Source organism: Orcinus orca, chromosome 10 (assembly GCF_937001465.1).
Source record: "Orcinus orca chromosome 10, mOrcOrc1.1, whole genome shotgun sequence".
Taxonomy (NCBI): Eukaryota; Metazoa; Chordata; class Mammalia; order Artiodactyla; family Delphinidae; genus Orcinus; species Orcinus orca.
The window spans coordinates 94,141,034-94,165,088 of record NC_064568.1 but is presented as its reverse complement, the minus strand read 5'-3'; the positions used below and the strand labels follow the sequence as shown (position 1 = coordinate 94,165,088).

At 52.7% G+C, this 24,055-nt stretch overlaps 1 protein-coding gene across 12 annotated transcripts in view; it reads left to right on the top strand.

Moving 5' to 3' along the window:
• JARID2 (jumonji and AT-rich interaction domain containing 2) overlaps positions 1 to 24,055 on the top strand; it is a 242,564-nt gene that overhangs the window by 200,818 nt on the left and 17,691 nt on the right. For 11 of the 12 annotated variants that reach the window (XR_007479888.1, XM_033434865.2, XM_049716354.1 and 8 more), the window contains 3 exons: positions 10,563 to 10,795; positions 17,615 to 18,647; positions 21,968 to 22,467. Coding sequence is in view for 11 of the 12 variants with exons in the window: in XM_033434865.2 (XP_033290756.1) it covers positions 10,563 to 10,795; positions 17,615 to 18,647; positions 21,968 to 22,467 (1,766 nt within the window). In the remaining variant the exon portion in view is untranslated. Of the gene's footprint in view, positions 1 to 10,562; positions 10,796 to 12,785; positions 17,098 to 17,614; positions 18,648 to 21,967; positions 22,468 to 24,055 lie in introns of those variants that run through there. The other variant, XM_033434867.2, reaches the window with a different exon arrangement.

Here is a 24,055-nt window from a genome sequence, read left to right as displayed (position 1 = left end):
ACTGTGACGTTACTGACCGCATCTGAGGGAGTTGCTCCGAGTGTGGTAGATGGTCGCCAGTGACACCCGTCCACCAGTATGACCAGCCCGTCCCTGTTTCTTTTCATCTTGCTGAAGCGTTTGCTCTCTCGGTCCACGCGGGACCTTGGGGATATACACACACATCTAGGACTGCTCTGGCCCCTGGTAGTTTGGTGTGCGGACGGACACCTGGCTTCTCCATTAGGATTCAGGAGTGGGTAGGGATGGCGTTTCATTTGGGGGTGATGAAAACATTTTAAACTTGTATTTTTGTGGTGATGGTTGCACAACTCTGTGAATATGCCAGGATCCACTGGATGGTCCGCCTTGAATGGGTGGACCACATGCTATGTGAACAATAGCTTACTGAAGAGAACACAAGTCTGTTAGTAATGAGTGAGTGACAGAGGCACTCAGCACAGCGCCTGGTGCTTGACTGAGTTCTCAGAAAGGGGGTGCTGGCTACTGTCCTGTTGCTGGCCTCAGGCCCCATGACTCTTCTAAAGAACTGTGATACTCTGCAGTTCTGAAGAAATGAACGATTTTCAGAATCTTCAAACAATTTTGTTGTCCATACTTGCCTGGGACACGTTTATATCATACATATTATAAATTGAATCGCTGAGCTGTTTACCCAGCTGCGCAGTGTTTAGTATTTCCAGCTAAATTCATCTGGTTTGTCTTAAGGGGACTTTTTAGTCACTTGGGAAGTTGTGCTGTTCCCAGAGACTATACAGTGTGAGTATAGGATTTCCAAAAGTCATTCCTTTCCTGGCTGGAGGGTTGGTGTGCTACCATAGCAGATCTACAGAATTTATTTGGAGAACCTTGAAAACAGTCCTTATTACAATGCAGATATTTCTGTATTTGGTTTTCTGTACTAATATTTTTGTTCTGCAAATAACCAATTCTTCTATAACTTGTAGAGTGACTGTGTACATGGAGTGCCTTCCAGTTTAACTCTCGTGCACACATTCAAGGTGTCTCTCTCCCCCAGTTTGTTGTGAATAGTTAGAGCTTCCTTGTTCAGATCCGAAGGTGGGCTGGAGTCTTGCCATTCACTTCGGAAGTGGTTGGCCTTTTAGAATTCATGTCCTTGAACGCAGGGCTTTATGAAACCCTGAGCTATAAAATCAGTTCATTCATTTGCTCTTCCAGAGTTGACGCTTGTCCCCCTCTGAGTATAACCCATAGTTCTCTGCTCTGTCTTATTTCTGGAGGGTGAGAAAGTATGAGATTCCTCTTGGACCACTGCCCACCCTCCCAACAGGCCCTCAGCCCAGGCAGTCCTCTGTCTCTGCCGTGGCATGTTGGAGAATGCAAGAGCCATGGAGCCACCGGAATCGCAGACAGGCAGGGGGTCAGGCACCATCTGGCCATCCGTCTTGTCCTTTCCTTGGCTCCTTTGGGGGCCAAGGGGGCCAAGAAACCATTTTTCAATGACAGAAGCCATTCATTTGGATTGATGGTCTTTCTGATGCCCTGCCCTTTGTATTCTCATAAAGGTCATGTGCCATTTTCACACTTTGGTGTCTGCAGTTATTAGGATCCTATGTAAGAAACGTGTTTAATTGGCAAATCTGTCTAACTCTGTCAGGTACGTTACATCAGTATCCATAATGTATTCACATTTCTAGATCTTGGAACCCTGGTAATAACCAAGTTTTTTGATAGGAAAAACATTGTATGACTTACAGATTCAGGTTCTTACAAAGAGAAGAAAATCCAATTTGCTTTAAAACTTCTTTTCAAGAGATTTGTTTCCTGTTACACACGTAACCGAAGTGATAAGATTTCACTGAGTGGAAATTCCAGAGGGCTTTCGCAAATTCCGTGTAAACCAGTAGAACTTGCTTGTGATACTGGCGCAGGGTGCTTGGAGGCCTCTGTAGGTTTCAGCCCTTGCTGTGGGCTCCCAGCGTGAGTGAGATCCTCATGGGGCTTATGCTGACCTACGAGTCCTGGCTTTCTCTACCTTGACACGTGATTGCTGTCGCTAAGTCAGTGGAGCCGTTTTTACCCAGGGCAAACTGGGTTACAGCACTCAACACAGGCGGCCTTAAAACCCTCTTGAACTGTTGGCACAGGTTGGCAGACACATTCCATTGTTTTCAGACAATAGTGACTCAAAGTTGAACTGGCTCCAGGGAGCAAGTGCGGCTTTTGTACAGTAACAAGGATTCCGTGCCAGCCGATTGATGGAGTCTGTCTTCCCCGAGTCAGGACGCCTTGTAATGACACGAAGCTTACATTTAAATATCTGGCTGCAGATCAGAAACGTGGCTGCTTCTCTTTGCCTTTCTGTAGCACAGTCTTCTCTATTTACAGCGATTCTTTTTTTGTCCCTTCGATTTGTTTTGGGGGTGGGACGGGTCTTATTTTAGGTAATTTGGGGGTTAGTCCCACGTTCAGCTTCCTGCTTCTTCTTTCCTCCTGTGCATCGTGTGTCTGCTGGCAGACCTTCCGGCCCAGCTTTCGGTAATGGCTCTTGTATTTCTCCTTCAAGGTGAAGGTTAGATGTGCTGGGTCATCTCAGGATATCATAGGACTTTTGCCAGATGCCAAGAAAGGAGTCCTCTTTCCTGCTCACCTAATAAAAGACTTGCTGTCATTCAGATGAGGTGCCTTTGGCAGCACAAATAATTAGCACGATTGGGGCGCCTGGCTCTGGCAGGGGAAGGGGGCAGGCAGAAGTGCTGCTGCTGACCTGTGCGCTCTGTTGAGCGGGAGTGACTGTTTGCACATGTGGGTCTTTGCTGTTACAGCAGGCGCTTTTAAGAAGATCCAACTTGCTTATATTTGCACAGCTCCTTTCTCTGAAGACCGGATAGCATTTTACATACTTTATTTTGAATACTTTAGCGATTCCTGGAGGGCAGATAAGGGCAGGCAGCTGGTTTGTTTTGTAGTTGTGGGAATTCAGGCATAGATGTGTTTGGACCTGGTGGCTAGAAATCGCAACCAAACTATCCCTGTCCCTCCAAGAGGTTGTGTATGGAGTGAGGGTTTTAAAGACCTTATGATCAGCGTTTTATCGACTGCCTTGTGGATCCCCCAGGAATCTCGTCCGGATCTGTGTGGACGGAGTCAGGTGGGGGAACACCGTTTAGTACAGACTCTGGAGCTGTAGACGTGAGTTCCTCCTTGGAAAGCATCGCTTTCCACCTTACAGATGATCGCGGGATTTTGTTGGTGAAGATGTTTCTAAAGTGCCTTCTTGCCCGTTTCTTTTTCATCCCTTTCTGGGAGCAAACCTTACCTTCTGAAGTGACCCTAAGTCAGAATACCAGCCTTTGGATTTAAAGGTTTTGCTTGCTGTGGTGTGGAAACCCTTGTCTACAGACCATTTAACTTTCAGAGTATGTATATACAAATCAATATATTTGTCTCTGTTCATTAATGCAGAGGTGTTTGTATCTGAGTACAAAACAATTTCCTAATATGGTTCACCGTGATAAATGCTTTTTTCCTCTCCTTAAAGAGATGAGTCCAATTATTTCTTTTAATTGGAGACAGTGTGTGTGTGTCCTCTGTACATCTCGAACTTTCTGTCTCTTATGTTCACAGGGTTTAGGCTTTTCCTGTGAGAGTGAATATTTTTTCCTTTCCCCTTCTCTCCTCTTCTGGAGAATCTTACAAATTAAGACAAAAGATAATTACTTGGAGGAGCAAAACTGCAGGTTCCCACGACACTTAAAATTAATGAGCTGTTGAGGACAAAACACACCTCGTCTCAGGCACCATCATCTTCACCTAACAAGCCGCCCCCCCATCCACCTCCCAGTGACACGTGAGTTGGCTTTTTGGCTGTGTTTGCCATTTGGGTGGACGGCTGCCGTAAACAGCAAGGCGGTTACAGAACGGGGATTCCTTTGAGAACTCTCCCTTTGTTTGCAAATCAAAGTTAATTTGATTCCATTTTTAATTTTTGTATTTTTGAAAACCTTCCCCTTTCCCGATGATCTGATCAAAATAGTCTTTAGTGGAAACTTGTGCTGCAGTTCACAGAGCAGCCGCTTCGGTTTATTACGTGAAGGGCGCGTGCCTCCCTCTTGCCTCTCCTCTCTGTGATCAGGGTTCCCTTTCCCCACAGTGTTTTCCTAGGGAGTCATTTTTGGTGTTTGTGGTGTCAGAGCTCCTACAGGGCATTAGAACAGAAGCAGAGTTGTGCGTTCTGTTTCAGGTACAGATAATGACAGTGAAGGCTCTGTCCTCCCGCCCCCAGATCTCAGAAAGATGTTGCTGGCTAACCACAGTGCCAGCTTTTAACTAAGCTCCTTGAAGTCTCTTTCTAGCAACTGGCCTCGCCCCCATGGTTCACCTGGAAAAGAAAAGAGTGACAAACCGTGAGCACTGGTGCCCTGATGCCCATGTGGCATTGACCCGGTCGTGGTGTGGTGATCCTTACAAGCTAACGCTTGCCCACTGCTGCCGCAAAGATCCTTTCTAGACTAATATCTTCTCACTGAATCCTCCAAGTGACCCTATGAGATAAGTAGTTAATTGGGAAACTAAGGCTTGGACAGGAAACCAGTCCAAGGTCAGATAGTTAGCAGATGATTTATCTGGATTCAACTTTAAGTAGCTTCATTTTAGAGCCTGAGCTTTTTGGGGGCTTTGTAGGTCTAGGCATAAGTACAGGGGCCCTCAAACCCTCTAGTAAACCACGGTGTAGCTAATAACCACGGAAAAGGTGATCCAGCCTACTGGTTTCAGGCTTGTTGGTCTCAAGACCCATTTCTGCTCTTAAAAAACTATTGAGGGACCCCAGGAGGCTTTTATTTTGTGGATTGTATTTATTGATATTTACCATATTAAAATTAAAGACTGAGGTAATTTAGAAGTATTTACTCATTTAAAAATAACACAAACCCCCATTACATGTTAACACAAAGAACATTGTCATGTAAAGGGACAATATTCCAAACCCCAACAGTTACAGGAGAGGAGGGTTGCATGATTTTCCATTTTTGCAGATGTCCTTGAAGTCTGGCCTAGGAGATGATGGCTAGATTCTTAGGTCTGCTTCTGCATTCAGTCATATACGAAGAAAATCAGTCTCGGACAAAGAGGTGGTTGGAAGAGGGAGGAGCCTTTGTGAAAATTTTATTCTTTGATTTCACACCCAGACTCAACCAGTGGTAGTTTCTTCAGGGTCAGTTGTTACCATCATCTGAAACCACATCGGTGAGCTTCTCCTGCTCTGTTACGTTAACATCCATTGGTTTGCCTTCTCCCTCGAATGGCTCTCTGACCCACACACAATTTTGTAATGTCTTGTATTGATTGTTTGAAAATAATGGTTCACTGGGTTATCCACCCCTACCAGTCATCGGCACCTTCCGTTACGCTGTTTCAAAGAATCTTCCCTCTGCACTGAACTCATCGGGAAAGTCTTTAAGTGTTGAGAGGCCGTCGAACTCATGGTGGCAGATACACGTTTTCCAGAATTGTAATTTTTGCCTGAAATCGTGAATTCTGTCGTTGGCAGCAAACATTGTTACTTTTTCCTTGACAGCCTCACTTTATTCATTTTTGAGAAAATGGCTGACAAATAACTGCATCGGTTGTCCTTTCAAGTAAAAATAGCATTCCGTGAAAAAGCAGCTAGCTTACAACTTGATCTCACAAGTGCTTTTCCCTAGGAATAGTCGTCATACTGGTATTCAGGAGAAATGCCTTATGTGTGGTTCCTTTTTTTTTTTAAAGTAAATTTATTTTATTTATTTATTTATTTATTTTGGCTGCATTGGGTCTTTGTTGCTGCACTCGGGCTTTCTCTAGTTGCAGTGAGCGGGGGCTACTCTTCGTTGCGGTGCACGGGCTTCTCGTTGTGGTGGCTTCTCTTGCTGTGGAGCACAGGCTCTAGGCACGCGGGCTTCAGTAGTTGTGGTGCGTGGGCTCAGTAGTTGTGGCTCACGGGCTTAGGTGCTCCGCGGCATGTGGGATCTTCCCAGACCAGGGCTCGAACCCGTGTCCCCTGCATCAGCAGGCAGATTCTTAACCACTGCGCCACCAGGGAAGTCCTGTGGTTCCGTTTTTGTCACACAAAGTATGTGTATTCCAGGGTTGAGATTTAATACTGTTAACAATTTCTATTGCTTTATCACTTTCCAAAGTGAAACTGTCTTTTTCTTTTTAACTGCTAGTAAATGGTAATGAAGATTACCAATATTTGTTCATTTAGTTTGGCGCCACTGCATTGATTTGTGTTGAATTTTGCTACCTGTTGACGTTTTCTTTTGGTTTTGTTCTGTTTTTAGTTTTATGGAGATGTAATTCACATATCATAAAATTTACCCACAGTGTACAATTTTGTACTTTTTAGTACATTCACAGAGTTGTGTAATGATCATCACAGTCAACTTTAGAACATCTTCATCGCCTTCACCCTGAAAAATCTGTACCCATTAGGAGTCATTCCCATTTTCCTGAACCCTCCCCAGCCCCTGGCAACCACTAACATACTTTCTGTCTCTGATGTGTTGGTCTAGCCATTCCATAGGAATGGAATCCTGTAATAGGTGACCTTCTGTCCTTGGCTTCTTTCACGTCCCATAATGTCTGCAAGATTCGTCCATGCTGGAGCACGTATCTGTTCCTGATTGCTTTTCATGGATAGATGACCCCCCATTTTGTTTAGCTAAATGCCAGTGCATGAACCTTTGGATTTTTTCCCCAGTTATTAACTATAGTTAATATTTCTGCTCTGAACATTCATATACATGTTTTTATGTGGACATATTTTTCATGTCTCTTGTGCTCATACCTGGGAGTGGAGTTGCTGGGTCATATGGTGACTCTGTTTCACATTTTGAGGAACTTCCAGATGGTTTTCTAGAGTGGCTGCACCATTTTACATTTCCACCTGCAGTGTTTGAAGGTTCCACTCTGCATTCTCACCCACACTTGCCTTTATGCATCTTTGTGAACGTAGCCGTCCTAGGGGATGTGAAGTGGTATTTCATGGTCATGTTGGTTTGCATTACCCTGATGGCTGATCCACCTTTAGCCATTACCATCACTGAAATGTTAACGCAGTAAAAAAGGTAAATACTCTCAGGATAATTAAGAAAGTACTTTTGACCTAGGGGATCCCCTGAAAGGGTCTGTGGGTCCCCCATGGGTCAGGTCGCTCGTTAAGCTGGTAGAACAACGAGGGCTGTGGTTTCAGCATCATATTTTTCCTTGCTTGGCCAGGACGTTGGCACTGCCTGTGTTTTCCCATGAAATGGATATTGGGAGGCAGTGGTAGGCAGCCGGGTCGAGTAGGAGGTTATGGTGAGTCGGCTTAGGCCTGCCCTTGGGCTGTATTGAAGCCCATTCTTCTACTGCATCTGCGGGGAGGGTGGGAGGCCAGAAGAAGAGCTCTGGCCACAATCTGCGTGTAATAACCTGAGACGGTCCCTTTAAAGAGGCAGCAGCAGTAAGGTCTCCCCAGTGCCGAGTGCCTGCCGAACCCAGACAGGGCACTGCACACTCTCCACGTAGGAGTGTGTGGTTCTCAGCCTTAGAGAGAAAACTGAGGATTTACACAGCTTGCCCAGGTGCAGGCAGTAGGGCTGGGAATTGAGGCACTCATACAAGCTTGTGAAAGGGAACCAACCCCCAGAATAAATTTTTTTTGTAACCAAACAGAGAAGTAAGTAATTCTAGTATTAGCACACTGCTCATCTTGGTGGCAGTAGCAAAGGTCAGGAAAGTATGGAGTATTTAAGATTAAAAATAAAAAGATGAAACTTCCTGTGCTTTGTTTCAATAAAGGAGCTATGTTCACTGCCTGAGAAAATTGGTGAACGGTCAAGAATTGCCTAGATTCATGTTCCTTGGCTTGATTTTTAATCACGTTGAAGTATGACTTCTTATGGATGTTGCTTCTAATTTGTCTGGAAGGCGAGTGCAGATAGCGCCAGCTTGGGTATGATGAATGGATTCTGACAACGTGTAGTTAGTTACACTTAGAATAAATGCCCACCATTTGAAGAGCTCCGTTTTTCTGTAACAAAGTAACCAGCAGAGCCTTGCACAACACGGGATCATATACCGTATTTTGCTGTGGCGTGGTCTTTACGTCCGTATTGAACATCTATTTAGAGTGTGTCATCACTGGGGCTGCGAGCAGCGTTAGAGATCAGGGCTCACAGCCCATCCAGATATGGAAAACGTGAATCTGTGCGTTACACCACATACGGTGTAATAACAGGTGCACTAAAGAAGCAAATCTAAGCGATCGAGTCAGAAACAATTAGGGGGAAACTTAGAGGAATGTCATACCATCTGAAAATATGTTCGGATATTTTTTCTTCTTCTTCTTGCGGGGTGCTGCTGGCTGCGTGTAAGAAAGTCCCCACGTCTGACCAGCTTCATGGGAGAACTTTCGAAGCTAAGAAACTTAAAAAGTGGGTTAGCGGATTTAGCAACATAACAGATGGAAAAGCAAAAAAGAGGAAAATATTTGCAATCTACAAGGCATAAATGTAATTTAAAGGCCACTTAGACAAATGGGGGGACAAAGAAAGCATTGATGGCACTGGGGAGGGCGTCCTTGGAAGACATACGTTATTGTCTGATGGACCAGTGGGAGAAGGGGTTTGCCTTCTGAGTCTTTAAGCTTCAGGAAGAGGTTTCAACTCAAAGGAGGCGGAAGTTTTTCTTTACAGCTGCCTGGTCCTGTGGTGACTTCTGCCTGGCATTCTGCAAGGCCTGGTTGTGGGGTGGGTAACCTTGGAGTGGAGGTACCCAGTGGGTGGGTGGGCACAGTGACCTTTTAAGGCTCCTTCTGTCAGGAAATACTCCAGGAGCCTTTTTTTTTTTTTTTTTTTTTTTGCAGTACGCAGGCCTCTCACTGCTGTGGCCTCTCCCATTACGGAGCACAGGCTCCGGACGCGCAGGCTCAGCGGCCACGGCTCACAGGCGCAGCCGCTCCACAGCATGTGGGATACTCCCGGACCGGGGCATGAGCCCGTGTCCCCTGCATCGGCAGGCAGACTCTCAACCACTGCGCCACCGGGGAAGCCCCAGGAGCCTTTTTAAAATGACAGCCGCAAGGGCTCACTGGCTTCCCTGGCTGTTCCGCGTGGAGCTCGTGGGGCCGGGCAGCCAAGCATGGGGCATCCTTCCTCCTTCCCTGGAGAAATAGGCCACCTGCCCAGGGGGTTTGGGATGCGGGTGTGGGGGGACCTACGGGAACCAGAGAAGCAGATGTGAAGGGCCTGTAGATGCCGTGGAGGAGTGCCGGGCCCACCAGGTCTTTCCTGGAGTGCGAGTCCCGGCTGTGAACCGAGGAGAAACCTCAGGGCAGCAACGTGATGAAGTTTACTGTAAGGACCCTGAGCATCGCTGTTCTCTTCTCAACTCCCTGAAGCGGGTTCGGGGGTGTGCAGCAGGCACACAGGGAACCAGCACTGAGCGCAACCTGGGGACCAGGAGGGTGGGCCTGGGAGGCAGCAGGGCCTGGGCTCGGCACTCGCCTTCCATTGGCGTCCTCTGTAAAATGGGCGTGAGGACAAGGTCCAGTCCCTTTGGGTTCAGAGGCTGTGACTTCCTCGCCTGACCGTGGCCCCTGGGCTGTCGGCAAACACTTAATACTTGTATGTGTGTTGTGACTCCTGGGGTAGAAACGGGTCCGGCTCAGAGCGCCTGTGCCTCTCTGTCCCTCTTCTCTGGTCACTGAGGGCTCAGGTGAAGCAGCTGTGTCCTGACCCATATCCGTCGGCAGATCTGCAGCCTTAAATGCATTACTTTAAACTGAAGAATATGTTCTTTTTTAGGATCCCCTGTATCTTTATACATGAGGTGGTCCTGTTCGTGGAATGTGACTGTTGGTTTCTTTTTTTTTTTTTTCCTATTAATTAATTTATTTTTGGCTGCGTTGTGTCTTCGTTGCTGCGCGCGGGCTTTCTCTAGTTGCGGCGAGTGGAGGCTACTCTTCATTGCGGTGCACGGGCTTCTCATTGCGGTGGCTTCTCTTGTTGCGGAGCATGGGCTCTAGGTGCATGGGCTTCAGTAGTTGTGGCGCGTGGGCTCAGTAGTTGCTGTGCACGGGCTCAGTAGTTGTGGTTCGCGGGCTCTAGAGCGCAGGCTCAGTAGTTGTGGCACACGGGCTTAGTTGCTCCGCAGCATGTGGGATCTTCCCGGACCAGGGCTCGAACCCGTGTCCCCTGCATTGGCAGGTGGATTCTTAACCACTGCACCACCAGGGAAGTCCCTGTAGGGATTTTTTTTTTTTTTTTTTTTTGGTAGGGATTTTTTAAAATGGATTTTTCAGTGGTTTCAACCAAAGCAGATAGTTCCTAGGATGTGTTTATAACAAAAAGTTATAAAAAAGTTATATTTTTTGGTCTCTCTGTGTTTAGGATTATTCCTGTCCTTCGTGGTGGTTGTTTTGACTTGAGGTTGGGTCTTGAGAGCGTGTGAGATGTGATGTTTGTCCAGAATGTTTTCCTTTTCTTTCTCCTTTTGTCTTTGGGGGATTTAGGGTACCTGGCAGCAGGCAGCATCCTCTGTAGTGACTTTGTTCTTTCTCTCTCCTTACTTTCCAGTTTTCAATGGTTCCAGCAGGTCATCACGGGAGAAGGAACCTGTTCAGAAACACAAAAGCAAAGAGGCCACTCCGGCGAAGGAGAAGCACAGTGATCCCCGGGCCGACGGCCGGAGGGAGCAGGCTTCCACGAGCCACCCCCCAGCGGCCCCCTCCGCGGGCTCCTCTGCCAGGGGGCTCCCCGCTCACCACCACCCCCCTCTGCATCGGTCGGCTCAGGACTTACGGAAACAGGTAAAGCCCAGCCCTGCCGCCAGGGGATCATGGTCTGGCCCGGAGGGTGCCGGCCTTCCTGCCAGATGCCACCGCCGCGTTTCATCAAGTTAACTGAAGGGGGAATGTGAGTAGTAGCCTTGAGAGATCCATCTTTCCGGAGCTCAGAAGGCAGGAAGGGATGCTCAGAGGTGAGGGGCTGACCTGGGCACAGAGGTGCCAGTGCACATGCCTCTCCTACCATGAGGGTGGATTAGGCGGGGCCGTTGGTGGGTTTGCATCCCTCCCTGGAGGGCGCTGCCAGCACCCAGTGCCACCAGCAGTGGACCCTCGCTTGCTGGGATGCCCTAGAAGGGTAGGGAGGGAACACTCCTTCGTTACCCCTCCCCTGCCCCAGCGCCCCGGGCACCAGGTGAGGCAAGGAGTCCTCAGGTGAGGCCGGGAGCCACAAGTTACCTTGGAACAGGCCTGCACATGGCCTGGAGTGTCCCCTGTGCTTCTTGACGGACACGTTGGTGGCTCGGACACGTTGGTGGCTCGCGGCAGGACTTCTGATAGGCCTCCAGGCGGTGATGAGACGGGTGCAGCCGCGGGGGACACTTACTCCGTCCTGCGCCCTCAGGGTTAGCGGAGGCTGCACACGCTCTGCGCCACCCCCACCCCCGCCAAACGCCCCGACTTCGGGGTCACATCCAGAATGCAGATCCTTTGTGGGTGCCTCTCCCTGCCCTTGGACAGAGTTCTCAGCACCTGGGAGGGGGTGTGGAGCTCGGTGAGGCTCTCACCCGGGTCCAGTGGCATTTCGTTACGCGCTCTGCTCCTGTTCTCACTCCATCTGAGAGTGGGTGAGCCATGGGGATCAGAGATGCGCTCTCCACACTGGGAATTCTGTCACATACAGTTAAAACTTTCCTTAGAATAGACTGAGGACTCTAATCTGGAAAGATTGATTGATTCTGGGCGAGGCGCGAGTGGCCTGGAGATTCCCTGATGCGCACCATTGTGGAGAGAACTAATAGATAGATAGATGGTCATTGTGGTGTGAAGGTTGGAATTCCTTCTGTTGAATTGCTCTTTCTCCATGGTCTTTCTCATTCTTGATGATGTTGGGGACCATTGTCTCTGAATATGTAGCTGTATGCATGCACATCCATAGGATTGTGTGTATGCACACGTAGTATTAGTCTTAACCTTTAGCTTTCAAATATCACTCAGTCCTCCAGCTGGAGTGGACGAGGCAAGAATCCTCCTGTTTAATGTTTCTATGGTCCTCAGGTTGCCACTTAGTGCTTCTGAAGTGTCATCTTGAGATTAAACAGGTGGTTTTTGCATATTTTAAACGTTGCCCACTGTTCCTGAAACACAAACCTCACGGTTTTCCTCACAAGAGCACCTGAGCGTGATTGTGGAATTGGCCGCCCCTGAGCTGGGTACCCGGTTTTCAGGACATAAAGTACAGGAGGCAGCATCCCTTTGGTGTCTTGAGTCCCCATTCCATTTCCAAAGCTGTTGGCCGGACAGGCCTTTGTGCAGAACTTTCCTCCAGATCTTTGCTTATGACAGAGAACAATTCAGAAGGGGGTCTAGAGAGGGAGGGGATCCATCTGTGGAGCAGGAATCTCAGTGAGGAATGAATGTGTGACTTTATTCACATAGAACCATAATCTCTCTCTCTCTCTCTTTTACACGTGAGGCTGGATTGAGTAAACCCCTATCTCAGTTGGTCCAAGCTCATCCTCAGCCCCCAGCGCTTGCCCCTCAGTTCAGGATTTCCCTTTGTAACTGAACAAGAGGAGTTCTCGCAGTTGGAGGTGAGAGTTGAGGGGAGTAGAAGGTACCCCTTCCCTGGGATGGGCCCATCCCCTTGACCCACAGCAGGCTCACGCGGCCCCTTTTACACGCAGTGTAGAAGATGGAGGGGAGACCTGGGTGGCAGGGCAGACTGTCATCTGAGTGACTGTAGGAGCCTGGCTGGCTTTCTGGGTTCAGGTCTTGCAGGTGGGGTGTAACCATCCCCATCCCACCCCCTCCTGCCTGCCCTCCCTCCCCTGTCTAATCCAGCCGGGTGGGATGACCCAGGACTCCCAGGTCTAGTTGGGCTCTGACCACGACCTTCACCCGAGACTTAAGCTGTAATAGTTAACCTTCCTGAGCCTTATTGTTCATTTGGAGCCAATGATGCCAACCCTTCTCCCAGGGACATTGTGAGAAATGAAAGGATAATTTTGATACCATCAAATCCCATTAGTTAAGTACTCTAAGAAAAAAGACCAATAGAAGCCCATTGTAGATTCCTTTGTAATGGCCTGATGCAAGTGATTAGAATCTGACCTTTCATGTTTTCAACTGCATAAAAGATGGGAGGCCCAGAGAATACTCGGATCTGTAATGTCAGATATGATTAAATTTTTCTGTCGGCCTGAAAGAAAAGATCAGTGATTGTACGAAGTACAGCTGCCAGGGTGGAGGGATGCCCTATGTAGGGGTGCTGCTGAGAAGTGACCATGCCCTGCTGGCCCCAGTGCACCGAGAGCTCACTCTTCTTGCTGGGACCTTGCCTCTCACGGTGCTGGGTGGGGTGCTCAGCTTCATAAAAGCCCCGGCCTTTGAGACTCAGAGCATGAGAACTCAGTGTGAGGGGCCTCCCTAATCCTCCAGCTTTTATTCTCCCAAAGGCTCCAGGTGTGCCAGGTGACACCCACACATGGGTAGCAGCCCTGCAACTGCCCTGGGTGATGATTTGGATGTGTGGTAGGTGTCGAGTGCTTCCTTAGAACCGTACATACGTAATGTGCAGTAAAAATAACAAATTGAGGATGGAGAAACAACCATTCTTACACCTAGAGAGGGTGTGGAGATGTTTTCCAAGCGTGTCGTGAAGAGGCTTTTGCAGACAACTGTGTGTGGTTGGTAAGCCAGGATGTGGAAGACGTGGGTGGTGAGGCTGCCCCTGGCTGGCACACCTCCCGTTCTCATCTGTTGCGCTGAGGCTGAGCCGTAACGTGAGGGAGAAAACCACCAGCTTGTGTGGCAGGGCAGACACACCCGGCGGAGGGTCTGCTGGGCTGTGGCACCTTTGAGGAGAGGTTTTCACACTCAAATGTATGGCAGCTGGAAAAAGTCTTGGCCTAGTCGGATGGAGAGAGGAGGCCGAGCTGTTCAGACCGAAGAGTGAGGCGTATTCTTTAACCTTCTGGAAAATGAAAAATGGGCATCCAGAGAGAAATGGAGAGACTCGCCTCAGCTAGAAGAATGTGGAAGGTCTGACCGTGCTCTTCATCAGGTCTTGCGGGGAGTTTGAACTGCGCCTCTGTCACGTGGTGCTTGTGACTGGGTCAGGTGGCCTGCAGAGGGGAGGGGGCAGGTGCTTTGGGAAGGTTCGGGGCTCCGACCAGGACCAGGTGTTCCTTTCGGAGAGCAGGGCTGCGTCAGCCGTGTGCCTCTGCTCACTAACTTCCAGGTGCCCGCCACACCAGCAGGCCTGCCTTCCCTGTCCGTAACTCGCTGCCTGTCCAGTGGACTCTGTTCATTTAGGCTCTTTTGCTATTTAATTTGAATTTTAAAGTCCAAATACACTGTCCCCAACCAATAGTGTTTCTCTTGGGCACCTTTGCTGCTGCTCTGAGAGGATGGGCAGAGCCACTCGACTCAATGACTCCCTCTAGTGGGAAATGGGAGTTTGGTAGTTGACTTTCTGGTTGAACTGAGGACCGCTTCATGTCTGTGCGACAGGGGTAACCTGAGCTACAGGTGCCGGGTGGGCGGTGGTGGGTCAAGACACCCCACTTCCTGCAGAGCTGGGTGACAGCTTTGGGGTGCAACGTCAGAAGCCCACACCTGAGCTGAGAAGGAACACCTTGAAGAGACGTTAAGTTATTCAGCTGAAGGGCCTTTATTGCCCCCCAGAGGGCTCTGCCTCCCGCCTCCCGCCTCCTGCGTGTTGATTCTCCAGTGAATTACAGTGACCCCTCTCCCCGTGTCAGCACTTCCTCCAGATGTGTAGAGTTGAGAGCAGGCCCGTGTGGTGGGCTGGCCAGGTGACCTGGGCGCGTGTTGAGGTGAAACAGTGTTGGGCTCTATTCCATGGTGGAATAGAGCGGTGGCTGGGGAGACGCCCAGTGTGAAGGTGAGACAGTGCCTCGGTCCATAGCTGTGTCTCCTTTGGTACCAATTACTCATTGGACCCTGGAGGCAAGCACAGGCCAATGACTAGGCGTCTGTGTTTATAGAAATACGTAAATAAGAAGACGATCTTTTTGCCATTGAAGATGGTGAAATAGTTATGCAGAATTCCACCATGTGAAAATTTGGAATTTCCTGTACGACAGTGAGGCAGGAGATCAGGTGGCCCCGAGAAGCCGGACTGGATTGACTCGGGGCCCTGCGCCGTTCCTCCAGGTAGAATCTGGGAGAGTGGAAGCCTGGCTTCCCGGCCTCCTGCAGGTGCACAGCCGTGTCGGGGGAGCGCAGAGCTGTCGGGGACTTGCACACACTGAGCCCCTTTCTCCATCCTCACCGGTTAGGTCAGAATCTGGATGGGGGAGGGCTTTAGACTGGAATCAGCATTATTTTCAAGCTCCCCAGGGGTTCTCTGGGCTCCCGGGTTTGGGAGGCACTGAACCTAAACCTCAGCAAGACATGACGGCTGGCGGTGGGCTCTGCCGGCAGGAGTTGGTTGGTGGTGTCCACTGTGCAGTGGTTGCCGTTTCTGCTGGCGATCCTTATCTTCAAGAAGGGATTAACGGTGCCCTGCGTCTGCTTATGTGTAAGTTGGGTGAGAGTCGGAGCAGCCCCCACAGAATGAGGGCTTCGAGGGGTGTCTTCTCTGAAGATGCAGATCCCTGAGCATCTTGCTGATGGAAAACTCTTTCTGTGAGCCTCTGCAGGGTTTTACTGTTTCCTTTAGTTTTTCTAAATGGTTTGTTTTGTTTTTAGTCAATGGATATTTGCATTCCTCACTGTACATCCTATTCCAAATTAGTGGTACTTATCATGGAAATTTTGTCTTTGCCCCTGCCCCTGGTTTTATAAATTTGTTTTTAATTTATTGTTGCCAAGCTGCTAGTTCTGTTCTGGTTTTTTTTTAACATTTCCTGTTACGTATTCTAGACCACCTGCTCATTCTGAGTCCTGCTTCATTCTCAAGTGGCCGGCAGGGTGCATCCAGGCCGTAGTTCCTGGGCCTTCTCTTTGGCCTCTCCCTCCCCAGTGTGGTCTGGGACCTCACTGAGCCCAGAAGTCGAGGCTGGCTCCCCAGAAACCTGGTTACCAAAACGCCCCGGGTTTGGCTCATGGAACACAATCTCACACCAAGAATTCATGGCTTTCATTGGACCGCGTGTAATTGGCGAGTGAAGAAACACAGGTCCGGGGGCTTCTCTCCTTTCTCTGTTTTCATAACCTTCTGTTAGTAGTCTGCTGCCGTGGCTCCCAGAGTAGGTCCTTGGGTGAGGCTCAGCATCACCTGAACCTCATTAGAAATGCAGATTCTCGGGCTCCATCCCAGACCTACTGGATGGGAGACTCTGGGGATGGGGCCCAGCGACCTGGGCTGGGCCTGGGCCTAGTGCAGAGGTCGCTGAGACTCGGGCCCTGCCCTCCAGGACCTGGTCCCAGGGGTGGGTGCGTCGGGTGTGGGCAGGACAGGCATGAACTGCCTTAGGTGCCACATGGCTTCCCCAGCTGGGGAGCCCAGGCCCTCCTCTTGGTCACCTTCTTCTCTGGGCCCATTGGTGAGAAAAGGCAGCTGCTGTTTCTGCTCTGTTTCCCGGTGAGCGTGTATAATGTTTAGTCTGCCTTTTGGGGAGGTGGTGTTGCTCAGGTAACCCTGGCATCCCTGGTTGCATGTGAAAACTCGATGCCCAGGATGGTAAATGACATGTCAGAGGCCACTGAGAGGCAGAGCTGTGACGTGGTGTCTGCACCGGAGCAGCGCAGCATCAGCTCCTGCGCTGGGCCCGTTGTCATCCTTTGGAAATCAGTGCTTTTCTGGTGTCCACCCTTGTCACTCGCTGGCTTCTTTTTATACATGAGGGTGACCTTTGTGTGTCACAAGATTACTGTGGTGTCCAAGCTGTAAGATGGCTGTGAAGAGAGGCTGATTGGTCACCAAATTCCCGTAGGACCGAATGTGGACGCTTGTAGGGGCGGGAAATGGGAGCCGTCTGTGCAGAAGGGGTCGAGCCTGTTTTGCTTCATCAGATAGGCGAGGTGCATCCAGTGAGGTGCCCTGGGGCCCGTCTCACTCACGGTGACTGATTGGCTGACGCCCACGGCTGACGGCTACACCTCTGGGCGTGGCGCGGGACCGGCACCTGAGCCACGTGAGCGCTCTTATTCCTTTGTTTCCATGGCATTTTTGTTTTGTTTTTTACTTACTGAGCATGGATTGTAAAATTCTGCTGGCAGATCACGCTGCTGTAGGGAGCACAGGAAGAACTGCAGCCACGTCTTTTCTTGGCACAGGCGTGTGTCTGTGTGTCTGCCCCCTTACCAGCAAGACCTTGCTGTCGGGTGTTGTTATTAACTTGTGGCAGGTGATTGGCAGGCACGTGGAGGGTCCTCACTGGGAAACATCTAGTTTCAAACGGCAAACGTGCATCTTACAGCACACCCAGGAGACCCCCTGGGCAGCACCCAGGTTGGCTGAGTGTTTTTGCGCGGAAGGATGGGCCCCTAGTCCTGCGGAGATCCTGAGACCGAGTATCTCAGAGCTGGCTTCGGGGCTGTGTGTTTTGCCTGCCTTGCCTCCCAGAAGCGGGCGCCGGCTGCTGAGTCTGGGCGTGGGGCGGTCCCCGCTGACAGGTGCTAACTCCCCTTCTCCCCCTCTGCTCCTCCCAGGTTTCTAAGGTCGGCGGAGTCACTCGAATGTCATCTCTGGGTACCAGTGCAGCCAGTGCCAAAAAGATGCGCGAAGTCAGACCTTCACCGTCCAAAACTGTGAAGTACACTGCAACGGTGACGAAGGGGACTGTCACATACACCAAAGCCAAGAGGGAACTGGTCAAGGAAACCAAACCTAATCACCACAAGCCCAGTTCAGCTGTCAACCACACAATCTCAGGGAAAACTGAAAGTAGCAATGCAAAAACCCGAAAACAGGTGCTATCCCTCGGGGGGGCGTCCAAGTCCACCGGGCACACCGTCAATGGCCTCAAGGTCAGTGGCAGGTTGAACCCAAAGTCATGCACTAAGGAGGGCGGGGGGCGGCAGCTGAGGGAGGGTCTGCGGAACTCCAAGCGGAGGCTGGAAGAGGCGCCCCCGGGCGACAAGCCGCAGTCGCCCCCCAAGAAGATGAAGGGGGAGGCGGGTGCTGCGGAGGGTCCCGGCAGGAAGGCGGCCCCGGCCCCCGCGGAGAAGGTGCCGCCTGGCGGCCACGGGAAGAAGGAGGTGCCCGAGCGGAGCCTGGAGAGGAACCGGCCGAAGCGGGTGTCGGCCGGCAAGGGCCCGCCGGGCAGACAAGCACACGGCAAGCCGGACGGCGCCCCCTGTGAAAATCGTTCTACCTCGCAATCGGAGCCCCTGCCCCGGCCGCACGAGGCGACGGCCAAGGCCGAGAAGGGGGCCGGCAGGGCCGGGTGGGCGGCCATGGACGAGATCCCCGTCTTGCGGCCGTCGGCCAAGGAGTTCCACGACCCGCTCGTCTACATCGAGTCGGTGCGCCCTCAGGTGGAGAAGTACGGCATGTGCAGGGTGATCCCGCCTCCGGACTGGCGGCCCGAGTGCAAGCTCAACGACGAGATGCGCTTCGTCACGCAGATCCAGCACATCCACAAGCTGGGTCGGCGCTGGGGCCCCAACGTGCAGCGGCTGGCCTGCATCAAGAAGCACCTCAGATCTCAGGGCATCACCATGGACGAGCTCCCACTCATAGGTAAGGCCCCCCGCCCCATCCCATGGTGTCTGCCCCAGCTTAAGCTTCTCCAGGCCCTTCTTGGCCCGGGAGGAGTCTGAGGCCCCCCTTTCTGCAGGTGCGGGGTGCTCAGGACAGGAGGAGGGCTGGTCCTGTGACCCCCGCTCTCACACTCGGCAACCCCTGCTGCCCCGAGCTGCGGGCCGCCTTGCTGAGGCCAGAGTAGTGTCCGGCGAGAGGGGCAGGAACGCTGCCCCCATGCATTTGTCTGCTGGGGGCTGCCTTACCTGAGTTCTGCAGGCTGGGAGGCTTGACCTACAGGAAGTTATTTCACAGTCTGGAGGCTGGAAATCTGAAAGCAAGGTGTTGGCCGGGTTGGTTTCTCCTGAGGCCTCTCCCCTTGGCTCGTGGACGGCCGCCTTCTCCTGTGTCCTCACGTGGTCTTTGGTGTGTGTGCACGTTCTTGAGGTCCCTTCCTCTTGCTACAAGAACACCAGTCATATTGGGTTAGGACCCATCATGGTGACCTCATTTTACTTTAATTACCCCTTTAAAGACCCTGTCTCTAAATACGGTCACACTCTGCAGCCCCGAGGTTAGGACTTCAACATATGACTCTTTGTGGGTGGGGTACATTTCAGCCCATTTATCTCTGTCTGCTTATCTGTCCTTGCATCTCAGTTTTTCTGGTGATGACTGGGCCCTCGTGGAGCCCACAGGTCCGGGAACACTTCTGAGAGCAGGCACAGCTCTGGCTGTCACTGAAGCAGAGCTCTCCTTGGTGACTGCTTTTGTGAACATACACCCAGCTATTGTGAAGACACTTGGCCCCCAGGCAGAGCCCACGGATGGCTCTTGGAATCCGCATTTCCCTCTTCCTCTCCCCTTATTGAGCCTCCAGGATTAACGCACTCTGTCAGGGATGAGCGGTTCTGTGGAGTGGGGTTCCTTTTGGGTCTGCCAGGTGAGTCACGTGCTTCCCTTCTGGCTCTAGACCCTCGACAGGAACAGGGCATGTCCTTCCTCCAGTTGGAGAGGACAACTTTTTAAAGGCAGGGAGCAGAGGAGATATGATCGGTCATTTAGGTGTCAAGAGTTGGCAGTAGATAGGGCTCCTTGTAAGATGGAGGTTTCATTATTACTCTCAGCAGGTGGGAATCACTTGAATTGAAAGAATTCTTGGTTTGTGGTCCACTGTCGGGATGTGGTCGAAGGTGACACAGGGCTGTGGGAACAGGCTGAGGAGGTGCCAGCCTCTCGGGAGCTTGGCGTTGGCTGCGAGGGTGACCAAGAGCCTCACCAAGTCGGGGCTGCAGTGGGACGCCTTGGGTCCCCCAGCCTGCCCGGGGGAGGGGGGGACGGCAGGTCTTCTGGGGACAGGTGGTGTGCTCAGGTGACGTCATGAGGGCAGAGAGCGATCTTCCATTCAGAGTGGGTTTCCTTAAACTTGACTCCCGTCGCACCAGAAGCCGCGAGGACCTGACACTGTGGTGTGTGTGTTCACACCCGTTGCTGTTACCCGAGCTGTAAAGCGTCGTCAGCTTCCAGAAGAGGAGCTGAGCTGGACCGTTACCCGCAGAGGCCTCGGGCTGTGGCTCTGAGCTCAGCCTCCTTGCAGTGTGAGAGACTTGGGAGTTTTTTTTGTGTGTGTGTGGTACGCGGGCCTCTCACTGTTGTGGCCTCTCCCGTTGCGGAGCACAGGCTCCGGACGCGCAGGCTCAGCGGCCGTGGCTCACGGGCCCAGCCGCTCCGCGGCATGTGGGATCTTCCCGGACCGGGGCACGAACCCGTGTCCCCTGCATCGGCAGGCGGACTGCCAACCACTGCACCACCAGGGAAGCCCGAGACTTGGTAGTTTTGAAGGAATTTCCCAGAATCCACAGAGCGGCTGCTCCTTCTCTGGGAAGGCGGCACTTTGTCACGTAGCATCCTCGTGGTCCTGAGAACGGGTTGATGATAGCAGGTGAGGAGTGAAATAATGGATTTGCACGTACTGGGTCAGTTTTCTCCGTGCTGTTGAATAACAGTGATTGCCTCCCTTCTGGTCAGCCTGTGGTCTGAGCCCCTTGGGGTAACTCCCATCCCTCTTCACCTTGGCAAGTCCGGGTGGTGTGCGGGCAGCCCCAGGAGATGCCCCAATTGAGAGCAGGGCCTGGAGTGCATCTTGGAATTTGGGCTTTAGGCCCCTCCCGGCCAGGGTTGGGGCGAGTTTCCTCCTCGACGTGGCCCCCACTGCACTGACCACAACCAGCGCCAGCGTCCCACCAGCACAGTAGATGGACTCGGGCTGCCGCTCGCCCTTCCCTGGCTGAGGCGGCCCTGAGTTGCCCAGCCGCCAGCGTGCACGCGCTGCTCTCAGGAGTCCCGCTACTTTTCCGTTCATTTATCTTATATAAACGTATCCCCACCCTTTAAAGAGCTAAACGTTCTTAATGTTTACTTTGCTCACCTACCGTTTTGTGGAGTATTTACCTCCTAACAGCTAGTGGACGGTTATTCTGGAAGATTTTCTTCCCCGTTTCTTGGCCAAAGGGAGGTTGATTTTCCAGGTCCAACTGAGAGAGTCACTTGGCGGGCATTCAGACACATCTGAGTTTTGACATGCTTTGTACAGTGTGATCAAGGGGCGTAGTGAAAACGAGCCCATACACCTGGGATAAGCAGCCCTCTGTGTGAGTGGTGATGGGAGGAGCTGAGGGACAGACCACCGCCTGCCCCGAGGTGGGTGCTGCCTGCTGCCCGGAAATCCTGGGGGAGGGGGTTGAAAATAAGTTACTGTGTGTGTGTGCGTGTGCGCGTGCGCTGGGGGTGTGGGGGGGTTGGGAGTGACAACACGTGCTGCGTGTGTACACTTTCCGACATCGCAGCTGTTCCGGGTGACGCTGGCTCGTGGGTATGGCTGGGTGGGGCTGTCTACCCAAGCCTTGCCAGCCCCAGCCGGGATGCCCTGTTCCATCACCCTGCCTCCTGGGGTGTGAGACGTGTGCACCCTGCCCCTGCTCCAGGGGACGCTGGACTCGTCCTCCTCGCGGATCTGCTCTGCCGTCTCTCCTTCCATTCAGCCCTCTGCCTAAGTGTCCTCTCCTCGGGGCTCCCTGCCCTGACCACCCTCCTAAGACGGCTGCCTCTCAGCCTGTCCTGCTCTGTTTATCGTCCTAGTGCCCAAGATGGTCTAAACCCCGTCTCCCTGTAGACTAGATTGTTCTGTTTGCTGCTCTGACCCCAGGGCCTGGCGGCATCTCTGGCACGGGGCACCCATGGACTCTTGGGTGATGGAGGATGGTCTTGTTGATGGGCCTTTTCACTGACTGTCCCTGTGCTTTCCTCCCTCACTGTCCCAGGAGGCTGTGAGCTCGACCTGGCCTGCTTTTTCCGGCTGATTAACGAGATGGGCGGCATGCAGCAAGTGACTGACCTCAAAAAATGGAACAAACTAGCAGACATGCTGCGCATCCCCAAAACCGCCCAGGACCGGCTGGCCAAGCTGCAGGAGGCCTACTGCCAGTACCTGCTCTCCTATGACTCCCTGTCCCCCGAGGAGCACCGGCGCCTGGAGAAGGAGGTGCTGATGGAGAAGGAGAGCCTGGAGAGGCGCAAGGGGCCCCTGGAGGGCCACACGGAGCAGGACTACAACCGCTTCCACCCACTGCCCCGCTTCGAGCCCAAGAACGGGCTCATTAACGGCGTGGCCCACAGGAACGGCTTCCGCAGCAAGCTGAAGGAGGTGGGCCCCGCGCAGCTCAAGACGGGGCGGCGGCGACTCTTTGCTCAGGAAAAGGAGGTGGTGAAGGAGGAGGACGACAGAGGCATCCTCAGCGACTTCCACAAGTGCATATACAAGGTAGGGCCCCTGGGCGGGGCCTGGGCGTGGGGCCTCGGGAGCACATGCGGGCCCGGGGTCCGCTGCATCAGGCTCCCGAGACCCGGCAGTCGGCTCTGGCTCCGTTTCTCACAGAGAGGCGCCTGCAGTCTGCAGGGGGCTGGGTGTCCGGTCGAGGTTACTGGGCGCCCAGCCAGGGGAGTCGCTTGCCCGCGTGGCCTTGGGCTTCCTGTCCATTAAATGGGTTTGTGTGCGCACATGTGTGCCCATGTGCCAGGGGTGCAGCCTGGGAGCCACACCCCCTCATCCTGGAGTGGCTGCCCGTCGGGGCCAGGCCCTCTGTAGCTCCTGACGGACACGCCCCCACTGCCACCCAGCCTGCCCAGCTCGGCTCTGCCGGCTCCTTTCTGTCCGCCATCATGGGTCTCCCGGGGAGGGAGAGGGGAGGCTCCCTGCTTCTGCCGCATCCCGTAACCGCCCAGCCATTCCGAGGAGGCGCCCTCTGGGGAGCGCGGTGGCGTCCTGGCTCTGTGTCTGCAGGGCGGTGGGGACCCGGGCTGGGAGGGGGCACAGAATGGGCCCTGCCCCTGCACCGCTCCGGCAGCGATCTGCTCTGTAGGCTCCGGGGTGGGGTGGGGCCCGTGGAGGCCTTGGTGGTCACGCTCCCGCCGCACGAGCCTGGTCTGGAGACGCGTCGGGCATCTGCGGTTCTGCCCTGAGTTTGGCCTCTTCCCTTTGAGTCCCCGCTCCGAGGTCCCACCTCTGGCCACCCTCTGCCTCGCTTCTCATTCTCTCCTAGGCTTGAGTCCTGCCCTCCTTTCTGGAGAGAGATGCCTGCTTGCCTAGAGCTTTTCCTGTCACCGGACCCAGCCAGGGTCGGGTCTCCGCAGCTGTGGCCGCGGTCTGGTGGCCGTGACGGTGCTGCACGGCAGCGCCGTGCGCCGAGGGGCCGGGAGCTCGCGCTCAGGTTCTGAGCCCCTAGCATCTGGGGGCAGTGCCTGTGGTGTGCTGGGTGTCCTCGCCTCGCGTTACAGGCACCTTGCTTTAGTTGACATAAAGTCAGGCTCCTTGTAGCAGTTGGAATTTTACCGTGTAACGAACGGCACGTCAGGAGAGGTTCGGACTTGCGCAGCAGTCGTTTAGTTAGAACGCTACTTACAGAGCTGAAGAGTAAAGGCAAAGGGCAGGGTCTGCAAGCGGAGTGCTGTGACTGTCCTTCCAAAGGCAAGAAGGGCCTGCCCCCTTCCTAGACCTGCAGCTCTGTTCACGGGGATGCTCCAGCATCGCCTCGTTAGGGAGACCCTCCCTGAGCACCTGCCTTGCGGCCCTGCCCCTCTGCTTCGGCTCTTCGCACTTAGTGCCACCTCCCAGCTGTTCTGTGTGAGTCAGAGTTCCCCAGGCCGCCACGAGGCCAGGGACGTTGTCTGTTTTGAGCACTGCGCTATCTTCAGCCCTTAGAACCAGGCGTGTACACAGTAGGTGCTCAGTAAGTACTTCCACAGTCAGGGGGTGAGCATGCCTGGTGAGGGATGAGTGCAGGGGTTGCCTTTAGGACAAAGCGTATCCGCCATGTGTCACGCCAGTGAGCTTGCCCTTGCTAACATTCCCA